This window comes from Aquarana catesbeiana, linkage group LG10 (genome assembly GCF_042186555.1).
Source record: "Aquarana catesbeiana isolate 2022-GZ linkage group LG10, ASM4218655v1, whole genome shotgun sequence".
Taxonomy (NCBI): Eukaryota; Metazoa; Chordata; class Amphibia; order Anura; family Ranidae; genus Aquarana; species Aquarana catesbeiana.
This window is the reverse complement of record NC_133333.1, coordinates 62,792,111-62,806,512: the sequence shown is the minus strand read 5'-3', so window position 1 is coordinate 62,806,512 and position 14,402 is coordinate 62,792,111. Positions and strand designations below refer to the sequence as shown.

The 14,402-nt window shown below is 44.9% G+C and overlaps 1 protein-coding gene across 2 annotated transcripts; it reads right to left on the bottom strand.

The window, feature by feature from the left end:
• Positions 1-6,771: 6,771 nt before the first annotated feature.
• Positions 6,772-11,167, bottom strand: LOC141110727 (cyclin-dependent kinase inhibitor 1B-like). 2 transcript variants are annotated; one of them, XM_073602271.1, is made up of 3 exons: positions 10,432-11,167; positions 8,823-8,936; positions 6,772-8,253 (listed from the first exon to the last, which is right to left on the bottom strand). In XM_073602271.1, exons 1-2 carry the CDS (start codon positions 10,943-10,945, stop codon positions 8,830-8,832), a joined length of 621 nt encoding a protein of 206 aa, XP_073458372.1. In that variant the 5' UTR covers positions 10,946-11,167; the 3' UTR covers positions 6,772-8,253; positions 8,823-8,829. The 2 variants fall into 2 exon arrangements, with proteins under 2 accessions (XP_073458372.1, XP_073458371.1); XM_073602270.1 differs by having other exon boundaries at positions 6,772-8,319; positions 10,432-11,164.
• Positions 11,168-14,402: the final 3,235 nt, after the last annotated feature.

Here is a 14,402-nt window from a genome sequence, read left to right as displayed (position 1 = left end):
TGAAATATATAGGTTGAAACGCGTCAGTTCCTTTTTTTCAATATTGATAATATCTATATGATGTTGTTATGGAAAATTATCTCTGTATAAATGCGTGTCTGCCTCTACTAGTTTTGTAAACACTATATATCAGAGCTAATTTTTTTAACAATCCTTGTGTAAATGTATTCTTTGTATAATAAACATTATTCTTTTTATACAACATTGGTCTAATATTTCAAACCCCGCTGCCTAAAAACCCCACCTGGGGAAATCCTTTTCCTGTGCAGTGGATTTGCCCCAATCCTCCTCTTATCGTGTGCCTCTTCGGTGCTCCTGGCCTCTCCCTTCTGTTGAGTGCCCCCACAGCAAACTGCTTACTATGGAGGCACCCAAGTCAAGTCACAGCTCCCCGTGTCCATTCAGACACAGAGCTGTGGCCCAGCCACACCCCTCTATCTCCTGAGTGGCTGACTGACCTTGATTGACAGCAGTGGGAGCCAATGGCGCCACTGCTGTTTATCAGCCAATCAGGAGGGAGAGTCTTGGACAGCCGAGACACTCGTGGACAATGCTGGACAGAGATGGGGCTCCGGTAAGTATTAGGGGGGCTGCTACCATACCTCCCAACACTCCTGGATTGGGTGGGACTTTCCCGCATTCACACTTTTGTCCCGCCCTGCAGGTGCATTATCTCGCATAATTTTGTTGATTATGTGATAGGTCCTGGCTCAGTAAGACCTGCAGCAATGTGAGGGATTGGTGGACAAGCTGGCTGGATGTGCACTGTGCAGTTAGGAAGGAAGACTTCACCTGTCAAATCGAGAGTGTAATGTCGGGTAGGGGCGGGACTGCTACCCAGACTCGCCCCTCTGTCATCCAACCAGTGCAGAGCCGGCATTCATAAATTGCTGGCCAGGACAAAGTTGCAGAGAGTCAGGATCATGGGTGTAGCGTGAGGAGTTGCAACTGTGACCCATGCTTCAGGGGGGCCGTGTGGCTCCCTGTCACATTTGGTTTTATGTCACTGATGTGTGTGGGCAGCGACTTGCATGATGGGCTGGTATGTTATAGGACAGACCACTCCCCTCCCCTGCACACAGGTGCCGTTGGAATGCTGCTGAGTGGAGGAGGCGGGTCATCTGCTAAGGGGCCGTTCTCTTGCTAGAATATATAAAACACAAAGCGCTGTGATGCTAAATAGCTGATAATTACACATAAAACCAAGTGAGGCTGCTATCAAAAGAGAGTGTTTTCAGAGTCACTTAAAAAGAATAAATAATGATATTTGAAGCGCTTCACAATGTGCATAAAAATGAATATATATGAATAAATATAAATACTCAAATAAATCCAGCGATGAGTAAAAATTCCCAAAAAATCCAGCAATCAAAATAGTGTGAAATTAAAAAATTAGTGCCACCAAATGTGTAAAAAAATCCACATAAAAAATCAACATAAAAATAAATATATAGGGATGTATTCAGAAGGTTCAATTATACAAGTGTAGAATCAGATTGGTATAAAGCTTTGATCTGGTCCCACTAGCAAAGCTGTTTAAAAACACTTGCTTAATTAAGGTGCTCATTGACATTTATAGTAACAATGTTTCTTTTGCTTCTGTTCACAACCAATGTGAGAATCATAAACAAATGAGATCCGGATCAAAGCTTTATACCAATCGGATTCTACACTTGTATAATTGAACCTTCTGAATACATCCCTATATATTTATTTTTATGTTGATTTTTTATGTGGATTTTTTTACACATTTGGTGGCACTAATTTTTTAATTTCACACTATTTTGATTGCTGGATTTTTTAGGAATTTTTACTCATCGCTGGATTTATTTGAGTATTTATATTTATTTATTTTTATTCATATATATTCATTTTTATGCACATTGTGAAGCGCTTCAAATATCATTATTTACTCTTGCTTAGAATGACGCTGCCTCCCAACCCCCTGTCCTCCCTATCCATGCACCTCTGTGAGTTGGCCCCGCCCCCTCAGCGGGTTGATCCCGCCCCCATAAGTTGGTCCCACCCCCCCCATGAGCTGGTCCTGCCTTCTCCTTGCTGGTCTCCTCCCCTCACCTTTCGCTCCAATTCATTCCCTGCTGATCTCTCCTGGCCTCGTCCCCCCCCCCCCCCCACCTGTCCTCAGTAATGGCAAGGGACTGGCCAGAGGAAGTGCTCTCTAACCGGGTGCAGTAGATCCTACAAGCAAGCATGTTAAAGGTGAAAGCAAAGGATGGGGGTGACTGAGTACATTCTACTGTCCAGGAAACTGACAGGGCTGGGGGCTTCTATTAAAAGGGAGGGGGATTGAGACTTTCCTGGATTCCCCCTGGAGTGACAGGAGCCAGCATGGGGAAGGGATAAGTTCTGAACATGCTGGGACTTGTAGTGTGCAGGCAGCAGTTCCACTTCCCTGTCACATTATGTCAGGGGTGCTCAGCCGCTGGCCCCCGTGCCACATGTGGGTATAGCTGGCTGGCTTGCTGTCTCCCAGGGTCGGTTTAACTGCCTTGGGGACAGCAGCTGCTGCCAGTCATACCTGCCCTGGAGGACAGCAGCAGCAGCCGCCAGCCATACCACCCTTGGGGACAGCAGCATCCTCCAGCCATACTCGCCTGGGGGACAGCAGCAGCAGCCACTAGCCATACCTGCCCTGGGGACAGCAGCAGCCATACCCGCCCTGGAGGACAGCAGCAGCCGTCAGCCATACCCGCCTGGGGGACAGCAGCAGCAGCCGCCACCAGCCATACCTGCCCTGGAGGACAGCAGAAGCTGCCAGTCATACCCACCTGGGGGACAGCAGCAGCAGCCGCCACCAGCCATACCCGCCCTGCGGGACAGCAGCCGCCAGCCATACCCGTCCTGGAGGACAGCAGCAGCCGCCAGCCATACGACCCTGGGGACAGCAGCAGCCGCCACCCAGACCCGCCCTGGGGACAGCAGCTGCCAGACATACTCACCCTGGGGGACAGCAGCAGCCACCAGCCATACTCGCCCTGGGGGACAGCAGCAGCCACCAGCCATACCCACCCTGGGGGACAGCAGCAGCCGCCAGACATACCCGCCCAGGGGGACAGCAGCAGCAGCTTCCGCCAGCCATACCCACCCTGGGGGGCAGCAGCCGCTGCCAGTCATACCCACCCTGGGGAACAGAAGCAGCAGCCACCGCCACCCAGACCCGCCCTGGGAACAGCAGCAGCCGCCAGCCATACCCGCCCTGGGAACAGCAGCAGCCGCCAGCCATACCCACCCTGGGGACAGCAGCAGCCACCAGCCATACTCGCCATGGGGGACAGCAGCAGCCGCCAGCCATACCTGCCCCGGGGGACAGCAGCAGCAGCTGCCGCCAGCCATACCCACCCTGGGGGTAGCAGCAGACGCTGCCAGCCATACCCGCCCTGGGGGACAGCAGCAGCAGCCACCGCCAGCCATACCCGCCCTGGAGGACAGCAGCAGCCGTCGTCAGCCATACCCGCCCTGGGGGACAGCAGTCGCCAACCATACCCACCCTGGGGACAGCAGCAGCCGCCAGCCATACCCGCCCTGGAGGAGAGCAGCAGCCATGAAGATTGAGGTCAATTTTTATAAAATCAAACAGCAATGGACATGTCTGTTTTCTACACTGGGCTGCTTTCAAACTGATCCACAGGTGCAGCTGCGGGTTGCCTGCACTGAGCCTAGACTTCTGTTATTACCTGCAGGTTTGGTGCGCTTTCACAAAGTGCATCCATCACACCTGCAGTATACAGTAGAATTCTATGGCAACCAACCTGCAGGAAAGCCAAGGGTACACTGCACTGCACCCACGGTGTGAGTCAACCACAGTGCATCAGTGTGAAAGCAGCCTTAGGCCCCTTTCATACAATAAGTCCAATCGGGTCCACCTGTCTGTTTTTCAGGTGGACCCAATCTGACCCTTCATTCACTTCTATAGAGCGGCAGATGTAAACGGATTTGTGTCCGTGTACACTTGTCTACCTCCAATCTGATCCGCTAAAAAAAAACAGAAGGAGATCTGTTCCCTTCCGTTTGTGTGGATCAGATCAGAGGGCCCATAGAGTAGAGCAGGCTGTGTCCATGTCTGCTCTGTCCAGGTTACTCTTATTTCTGCTGCCCAGGCCCTCTGCGACTCCCCTGCCCCCCCCCCTCCCCCCGTGCTGCTGGCTTCCCCTTCTCTCCTGCAGGAGCCTATGGCTTCTACGGAGGATGTTTCAGGATGGAGAACTTAGTTTACTATGCTTCAGTGTGTGAATGAACAGAAAGACAGTGCAGAGCTCTTCCTGTTCATTCATTCTGTATAGCTGAGGCTGCAGAGATTGGGATTTAGGTCTGTCTTCAATCACTTCTATGTTTCAAAAGTGTGGCATCAGGGGTCTGTTTAGACCCCTGATATTCCCCCAGATGCCACCCAACAGGGCTACAAAAAAAAAAATTGAAAAAAATTATCAAAAAATAAAATTGTAAATAAACAAAGTTGGTTAAAAAGAAAACTCACCCTGTCTACACACCATCCACTGCCCTACTGACACCGTCCACTGCCCTACTGACACTGCCCACACACCATCCACTGCCCTACTGACACCGTCCACTGCCCTACTGACACCGTCCACTGCCCTACGGACACCGTCCACTGCCCTACGGACACCGTCCACTGCCCTACGGACACCGTCCACACACTAAGTTTTTATATTTTAACGGTGACATTTTATTTTATTATATTTTTTTTCCCTATTTTAGGCCTTGCTGGTTAATTTCTAAAAAAAAAAAGAAAAAAAAAAAGGGCGCCAAACCCTGGTGATCTTTTTCATTTTGTAAAAATTAAAAATTAAAATCTTTGTTATTTATTAAAGCGGAGTTCCGCCTAAAAAAAGAATTAAAAGTTAGTAGCTACAAATACTGCAGCTGCTGACTTTTAAAAGAAGGACATATACCTGTCCAGGGTGCCTACGATGTCCTCACCTGAAGCCGATCCATCCCCTGGGCTCCAGGATGAGGCGCCGGCATTGCTAGTAAGGGAATCAGGAAGTGAAGCCTTGCGGTTTCACAGCCTGGTTTCCTACTGCGCATGCACAAATCGTGCTGCTCGTTCTGAGTGGTCCCTGCTGTCTTCTGGGACCTGTGCGTTTCCCAGAAGACAGCTGGGGGGTAGGAGGAGGAGCCGGACATGGCGTAGATAGCCATGGATACTGCAGCGATCTTTCGCTGGAAGTGGGAGCAAATACCTGTATTAGACAGGTATCTGATCCCCCTTGAAAGGTGCCAAATCTGACACCGAGGGGGGGGGGGGGGAGGAATCCTGACAGCGGAAGTTCCCTTTTTGGCTGGAACTCCGTTTTAACTCCATACAGGCTAAGATTTTATATTTAGTAGGGATTTAGCAGGAATTTTATAAAATTAGCTGTGTTTTTATCGGCTAATAATGGTTTTAGTGTATTTGGGGGTCTTTCGCAAATTCGGAAAGCTGTAAGGGAAAAATGAAAACCTTCAGATTTTTAGAGAGATTTGGATATTTACACTTTTGCGTCTGTTCAATTTTCACCATTTCGCAAAGAGGTGCAATTTAAAAATTACAAATATTTGTAATTTATTAACTCAATACAGGTTAAGCTTTTATATTTAGTATGAATTGTGTAAAATTTGCTGTGTTTTTATCTGCTAATAATGGTTTTAGTGTATTTTTTGCAAATGTAGTGGTTTGATAAACATTTGCGCAAATACCACGGGGTCTAAAAAATCAGTAGCACCTTTTTTTATTCTACTGATCATGTACTTTCAGAAAATATTTGGTTTGGGGGTCTTTTACAAACTCCTCTGAAAGATATAAGTGAAAAATAACAAAGCAAAGGAAAAATTGCAAAAATGGTCTGGCCACCTGAATGTAAAAAATGGAGAGCAGGGCCTGGCAGCGAAAGGGTTAAATGTAGTAAGCGCAGTGTACACAAATGCTGACAGGCAGGGAGGAGAGTTTATGACAGAAGAGACCAATATGTTTTTAGGTTTATTTGCTTAAAATACAGTCTTCTTTACTGACCTCTCCTCTCCTCTACCCTGAATAAGAAACAGCTAGTAAATGCTGTAAAAAATAAAGATTTGTGAGTAAAAAATACCTTTCACCTAGCTTCTCCCGACTTGCTAGTGGTAGTGATGATATCACTGCACCTCACTAGAAAGCTGGGTGCTATAGATCCTATATGAATGCCCTCTGAGGTGCTCACTGAAAAGTGAGGCACAATGACATCACAGTTACAACGTATATGCATACCATAGTTGTATACAACCAATCACAGGCCAGATTTCAGTAGTATGTTTACCTAGTGTAGCAAGCCATAGCAATCAATTTATTTTTTTTAGCTTACCACAGTCACATTATCACAGTTCGGGCTTGTTTACTTGCAGACATCCTCAGCATCCATGGTGGATCACTTTTCAGAGGCATTTGACAAGTAGCGTTATGCTGCCTCCTGGACAAAGCTTGAAAGCCCACTGCGCCACAAACGCATGCATTACACGCGGTTGCATCACGGCCCCAACCACTTGAATAGGTTGTTTATGGTGGTGGTACTGCCTGCCATACGCAATCTGTATTGTATCTTTGTTTGTACCAACATGTCCGCCAGCCATGTTAACTTGCGGGCTACGCGGTCAGTAAAACTGCAGCTCAAATGTCTATTTCTTCTGCCACCTGGGTAAATATGGCTCTACTGCTATCACCCACAATATGTCCATCTTACCCTACTGTTAAACTGCCAAGAAACTACTCAAACAAGAAAATATAGGTATAAAATGCATATAGTTTACTTTTTTCCATTGCCAGAAAAGCAATATTCTGTACATTAAGTTTTTTCGCAAAAAAAAAGAAGAAAGCACAAAAACATACAAACAGAATAAAATATGGTAAAGAACTGTACATGCATAGTTATTGAACACATACTTTTTATCTCTCCAAATGGAGACATACGTATAATCTCTATAACCGTTTTGTAGCCAATATTATGGCTTAACATTGGAATATATCCAACACGTTATATAAATATATAACTTAACTTTATGCTTTATGTTACATAGTTGCTGTACATAATGGTGGTATATATATATATATTACAAAAACAGTGCAAAAAACATGATTATACAAATGCTACATATAAGGTTTGTACATGTCTATTGGTTTGCATAAGCTACAACTGGAAATGTAAAATGCAACAGCAGTGGCATGCAATAAACCATGGAACCAATCAGATGGGATATTTTTGGTCGCCATAGTGTAAAGCTCACTACTAATTTTTGTAACTTTTATAATAAATAAACCAAACAACCTGTGTTGTTAAACAGCTCCTCAAATCCAGAATTTTTGGGAGGTATCAGTTGCCATGCAGGAGAAACCAGCAAAAACACAAGCACTGAATTTCTGATATCTATGGAACCAAAAACGCAACCTGCTTCAGACAAAAAAGTCCCTGACCCTTTCCAAAAAACGCTCCAGTTGAAAACACACAAATGTGAACATGACTCATTGAAATCATGTTAAATAGACTGTAGTGCATTACTGCAAATAACTGAAAATGCATAGCTGTGAACCCGGCCTTTAATCTAACAACTATGTAGTACAGAGACCTGCTTGATTTGACGATGGATTATTTAGGTGTGTCCTTATATTACAGTTCTGGTAAATCTAAAATAGATTGTACAATCAGATTGTATAGTGTATGGCCAGCTTAAGCCAAAGCCTGACCATACCCTATACAATCTGATTGTACATTTTCCTTTACATCTACGATCAACTATGTAGTGCATTGACCAACCTGATTTGATGACAGATTGTTTAGGATTGTCCTCAGTTTTAGTAACTCTAAAGTTTAGTTCAAACAAATGATATAATATACGGCTAGTTTAAGAGGAGCTGTGAAGTTGGACAACCGAAAAACTGTTGTCACTAGCCCTTCCAAATACAAACTGGCATAGATGGTAGTTACATTCACAGGCTAGGTCCAGACTGCCATACCAATCTGACTTTCTTCCCTCAGCTAAGTATAAGTTTTTTTTTTTGGTAATGGAACAAAAGATAGCATAAGCCTGTGGATAAGTATCACAGTGCGTGCAATACAAAGGGAGCTGGGAAAACGGCGCTCTGATAAGTCCACATTCCGAGCCAGACTAGCACCTCCCTGCGGCAGACGCAAGCATTCTCGATAAATCAATCTTTTGCAGTCCAGCACATAGAGATCTCTTTTGCAGTCTCACTTTTCCCTCCTTGATCTGGGAAGGAGTACAGGAGAGAGGTGTTTATTTTTAAAATTCTCTCTGGTCATTCGTTAAACAAACCTGCAACATTGAAGAAAAATACAGTTATTATATAAAAGGCGGCACACGGGCAGACACAGGCAGCAGTGTTATGGAACAGGGCGAAACTAGTACAGCTCAATCTCTTCTTCCCTCGCCTTCTCTTCCAGCTCCCTGCCAATAGAAGACCCTGCCCTTGTTTATCTTGCGAACAACTCTGCCTCCCTTCCCCCACATTCTTCCCTTCTTGTAACCCCCCCCCCCCCCCCTTCCCGCCAGTACAGCTTGTTTTGCAACTTTTTTTTTTCTTTTAAAGAACTTTCCAAGGAGGAGCTAAAGAGATTGAGTAACTGCATGGAAAAAAAGAGCAAACTCCCACTTTCTACAACCAAAACAAGCTCACCAAGACAACTCTGCACTTTTGTAAATTGCTGTTATTCACCCCCCACCCTACAAACTGAGCTGTCCTCAGGTCACACTGGTAATTTAGGCCCTATTTACAGACATTCTGACGTTCTATAGGTCCACCACCCTGGATTACTCACCAAAGATTCATCTGATTTTTTTCCTGGGGGTCTGCTCCAAAGTGCAAATGGTGTTAACTGCTTTTTGACTGTCGATTTTTGTAACTTGTTGTCTTTTCCGCTTAGGGAAATAATCTAAAAGAGAATAAAAAAAATTAACATTGATAGGGGGAAATAGAGCTTTCTCTACAAGTAGAAGAAATTAAATATCAAGCAGAATTGGAGCAAGTAATCAATATTTAGGAGAATACATCTGGTTGTCAAGACATTTTCATCCAAAATTTATCAATCATCAATCAAGATCATATGGTAATTTAAACCAGCCTTCTATCACAAAACAAGGATCAAGTGGATCAAGGCGGCCCATCTCTATATATACATGTATATTGATATCTAACTGGCCAGAACTCTCTGTTTTTACAAACACAAGCTGGCTGTAATTGGTTGTAATTGCCCCAAAACAAACAAAGCAGATTTTATTTATATGATTTTATATAAACAAGAAAAAAAAAGCACAAAAACAATAAAAAAACAACAAACAAACAAATCTGTGGCCAGAATAAGTGTTAGCACTTCCACTTAAACCAGCCAAGTTTATTGTGCCAACAACTATTTAGTAGTAGCAGTTGGTCACATTTGATTGGACTGTTGTTGTAGCTTCTCAAAACCACTTCTTCAGGTTAGAGAAACTACAAAATGTCTCAAAATTACAGACCCAATCCAGTCGAATGTGACCAACTACTTACTAGATAGATCTTTAATGTCACAGAACCAGTTTCCATTGAAAATTACTAACTACTACTAGATACTATTAGAAATATATTCTATATTTCAGAATTAGTCCAGTTGAAAATGACCAACTACTACTAGATACTACTAGATACTACTAGAAATATACCCGTTATTATAGAACCTGTCCAGTTGAACCTGACAAACTACTATTAGACATATCCTTAACTTCATAGAACCAGTCCACTTGAAAATGGCCAACTATTACTAGAAATATAATCTACATTTCAGAACCTGTCAAGTTAAATCTGACCAACTACTTACTGCTAGATAGATCTTCAACGTCAAAGAACCAGTCCAGCTGAACCAGACTAACTACCACTAGATATATCTTTAATGTCACAGAACCAGTCCAGTTGAGTGACAAAACTACTTCAAGATATGCCTTCAACATTACAGAACCAGTCCAGTTGAACATAACCAACTACCTACATATACATTCATAGTTACAGAACAAGTCCAGTTGAGAGCAACTTATACTAGATATATCTTCAGCATTACAGAACAAGTCCAGTCGAGTGTGTCTACTACAAAATATACTTCAACATTACAGAACCAGTCCAGTTGAACATACCCAACTAACTACATATACATTTGATGTTTTAGAACCAGGCCAGTTGAGAGCAACCAGCTACTACTAGATATATCTTTAACATTACAGAACCAGTCCAGTTGAGTGTGACTAACTACTACTAGATATATATTCAATTTTACAGAACCAGTCCAGTTGAAGCTGACCAACTACTAACAGATTTATCATGACCTGGATAAGCGAGAACCTTCACTGACATACTTGCCAAGCTAGTCATTTGATCTGTTATAAAGCGGTGAGGGTTCTTACCTGTGATAACCAGGCAGCTCTCTCTTTTCCTGAGCTGGGTTGATACTTTGCTTGGCCCTTTAACTCCCTGGCATCTCTTGACAGCCTTGTCTGCGTTCTCCTTGGCACATTTTGGGTTTTCTCGTGTGCCCACCGCTTCTGTAGGTGCATCTTCCTTGGTATCCACTTGCGTCCCTGCCAGCCTGGTGCACAGGGGGGTCTGCTGCCTGCTCGCTGTGGTAGTGCTGGCAATGCACAGCCTGCTCTCCCTGTAAAAAGGTGGCATTTCCTTGCTCTCCAGGGGCTCCCAGCAGAAAGTGCCCTTCAGGGGGGCACCGGCCTCGAAGTCAAAGTTCCAGCGTTGACAGTCTGAGGCTTGTATCTCCTTCAGCTGCCTCTTCAGCTCCGATCGCAGCTCGTCGTGATCGATGGGGCCGAACAAGCTTCTACAGACGCCCCGACCGGCGGAGCTGAGTGCCAACCTGGGCAGCACCGACATTCCGTCCTCCTGCAGCGCGACGTTGAAAGTTGCCATGGCTGGGCTGGTAGGGGACCTTATCAGTACGATGTGTACGAGCTGAGTATGATGTGTGGCTGTGTTTGGGCACGGCTCGGAAAGCTTATATAGAAACGGAGCGCAGAGTAGACGGAGAGAAAAAAAAACTCAATAATAAGGAGGGGACTGGGAGAGAAAGAGGCGGAGACTGGCTGTAGCTTGAGGAAAACAGCACTACAAGGCTGGAGATCCAGCCAACGGATTCTTTTTTTTCTTTTTTACCTTTTCGGTTTGGCAGAAGGGGCGGAGCTTCAGATCAGGTTGGAAAAAAAAAAAAAAGAGATAAGCCCTCCCCTCTGATTGCCCCCCCCCCTCCCTGCCTTCAGTTAAAGGGGGAGGGTGGAGGGGACAGTGTCATTGATGTGTATAGAGGATCCATCTGATCTGTCCTGTCTACCCTCCGGCTGCCTGTTATTCCAGCTCAGGGATCTAATTTCCTTTAACCCTTTCTACAGTAACAGTGGTACAGGCTCAGGAGTGTGTGTGCTCCTTAAGGAAAGATAATTCATGGATGGGCTGATATACACTCAGGTGCACCCGGGGGCTTATTTTACAAGAGGAGATGGAAAATGTAATACCCGAATACACACGGCACTGGATCACATGTGTACGGCATGTTTGCACGCATACAGGTGCTGTACCCACAAGAAACACTGAGAAAGAAGCCCCCAACCCTCCTTTTTTTAATCACTTGAGCCCTGGAAGGATTTACCCCCTTCATGACCAGGCCATTTTTGCGATACGGCCCTGCTTTACTTTAACTGACAATTGTGCGGTCCTGCGACATTGCACCCAAATAAAATTGATGTCCTTTTTTTCCCACAAATAGAGCTTTCTTTTGGTGGTATTTGATCACCTCTGCAATTTAAATTTTTTTGTGCTATAAACAAAAAAAGACTGACAACTTTGAAAAAAAAAAAAACTTATATTTTTACTTTCTGCTATAAAACGTATCCAATAAAAAAAAATGTAAAAAATAAAATGTCTTCATCAATTTAGGCCAATATGTATTCTGTTACATATTTTTGGTAAAAAAATCCCAATAAGCGTATATTGATTGGTTTGCGCAAAAGTTATAGCGTCTACAAACTATGGGATAGACTTATGGAATTTTTATTTATTTATTTTACTAGTAATGGTGGCGATCAGCCATTTTTAGCAGGACTGCGACATTGCGGCGTACAGATTGGACAACTAACTGACACTTTTGACGCTTTTTGGGGACAGTGATCAGTGCTAAAAAAAATTGCACTCTTACTGTACTAACGACACTGGCAGGGAAGGGGTTAACATCAGTGACAATCAAAGGGTTAAGTGTGTTCCCTATGAGTGCTTTCTAACGGTTGGGGATGTGCTTTCAATAAAGGAAAACAGAGTTCCGAGTTTCTGCTTAGTAGAAACACAAGATCTCAATTTTCCTCTCTGGCAGAATGGCAATCTGCCTTGTTTACATAGGCAGACCGCCATTCTGCCTCTCCTAAAAATGATCGCGGGTGGCCTGCGGACATTGCATCCTCCAGACCCGCTGATTGGCTCCCGCTGTGTCCAATCAAAAAATCAAGTACAGGTACGTGATTATGCGCTTAAGGACAGCCTTGCTGCAGTAAATGTAGGTGGGGTGGTCCTTAAGTGGTTAAATTGTGCCACACCCGATTGCATGGAGTTGCGACACATTGCGGTTTGGTGCATTGAAAGCTGTGACGCAGGTTCTGATGCATGGGGTGCCAATAACAATTAATGGCACCCCTGCATGTCTTCCAAAGAGCAGAGCATTTGCCTGCGGTTTGGGAACGCACGAGATTATGCACGCGTTTCCGAACCTGCACTAGTTTGAACCTAGTCTAAACCCCGCCACTTAGCGTAGCAACGCTCTGTGCTATGGCAAAACATAATCTGGCCATTTAGCTGCAGCCAAAACTCCACAGAAACTCCGACCCTGAACTCACCACATCCGATGTTGAGGGCCTATTTGCTCAGATGAGCGGTTACATGGAAACAGCAATGGCATCGGACATTGATTTTTACAGAATACAGATGTGACAGCCACACCTGGAGAATTTATCAAAACTGGAGCAGACAGAATTTGGAGCAGCTGTGCATGGCAACCGATCAGCTTCTAGCTTCAGCCACTTAAAGTGGTTGTAAACCCACAAAAAAAAAAATTAAATAAATAAATAAAAACTCGCAAGACAAAGGCATAATGAGCTAGTATGCATAGCATACTAGCTCATTATGAAATACTTACCTTAGATCGAAGCCCCCGCAGCGGTCCCAGTACACAACCCAGGCTGGCGACATCGCTCCCGGAGTTACTTCCAGGTATCGCAGGCTCCAGCGCTGTGATTGGCCGGAGCTGCATGCGTGCGGGAGCCGCTGGTAACAGGAAACTAGCTGAAGCAACAGCATGAACTTGCAATAGCTTCAGTGCGCATGTGCCAATGACATCGGCACATGCTGATACAGGGGATATCTCCTAAACCGTGCAGATTTAGGAGATATCCAGGGTAGCTACAGGTAAGCCTTAATTTAGGCTTACTTGTAGTGAAAAGTGGATTGTAAGTTTTTACAACCACTTTAAGCCTAGTACACACTAGTAGTTTATTTTTCATTCAACCCAGCAGGGCTGAATGAAAAAAAACTGACAGCTCCAGAGGAGCCACTATACTAACCATGCAATGCTAGTACAGTGATCTCCCCTGCTGTGTTATTGTATTCTGACAGGGGGGTGGCCCCCCTACCAAAACACCCATGGCTGAGAGCGCAGATTGGGAGCTGATCGGCAGACTTTTTTCGGCAAAACAGCCGCCTTCTGTCAGATCGGTTGCATAGTTGCCAACATTGTAAAAAAAAAATGTGGGACACTTTTGTGGCTGTAGGCGGAGCCGTACAATAATTAGGTGGCGGGGCATTCGTTTTTAGGCGTGGTTTAGGAAAAATATACAAGTGGCGAAAAATGGGCATGGTTTACGTGAAACAGTGGGCGTGGCTTAAATGGGCGTGGCTCAAGAGGGTGTGGTTAGAGTCTGAGATGAATGAGGGATGGAGAGGGAAAGGGGGCGAGGGGGAAAGGGGGAGAGGGGCAGAGGGAAATGACGGGACAGCAGCCCCAGATCCTACGCAATAAAAATATGTGTATTCTAGAAAGTTTAACAATCAGCAGATAAAGATACTCCAAACACCTGGTGTTAGCACTTCAATCATCCCGGCACCATGGTTGTTATGGTGTCAGGATGATTGAAGTGCATTATTTCTATTATTACATTGTAATATAAAATGAAATCATTCAACTCACCATAATGCAGAATCAGTGGGATCCCTGAGCGTGTCACTAGCCACGTCGCCTGCCACCAGCCGTCCGTCCTTGCGTCAGATGTCCCAGCAGAGTCCGTCCTTGCATCAGGTGTCCCAGCAGAGTCCGTCCTTGCATCAGGTGTTC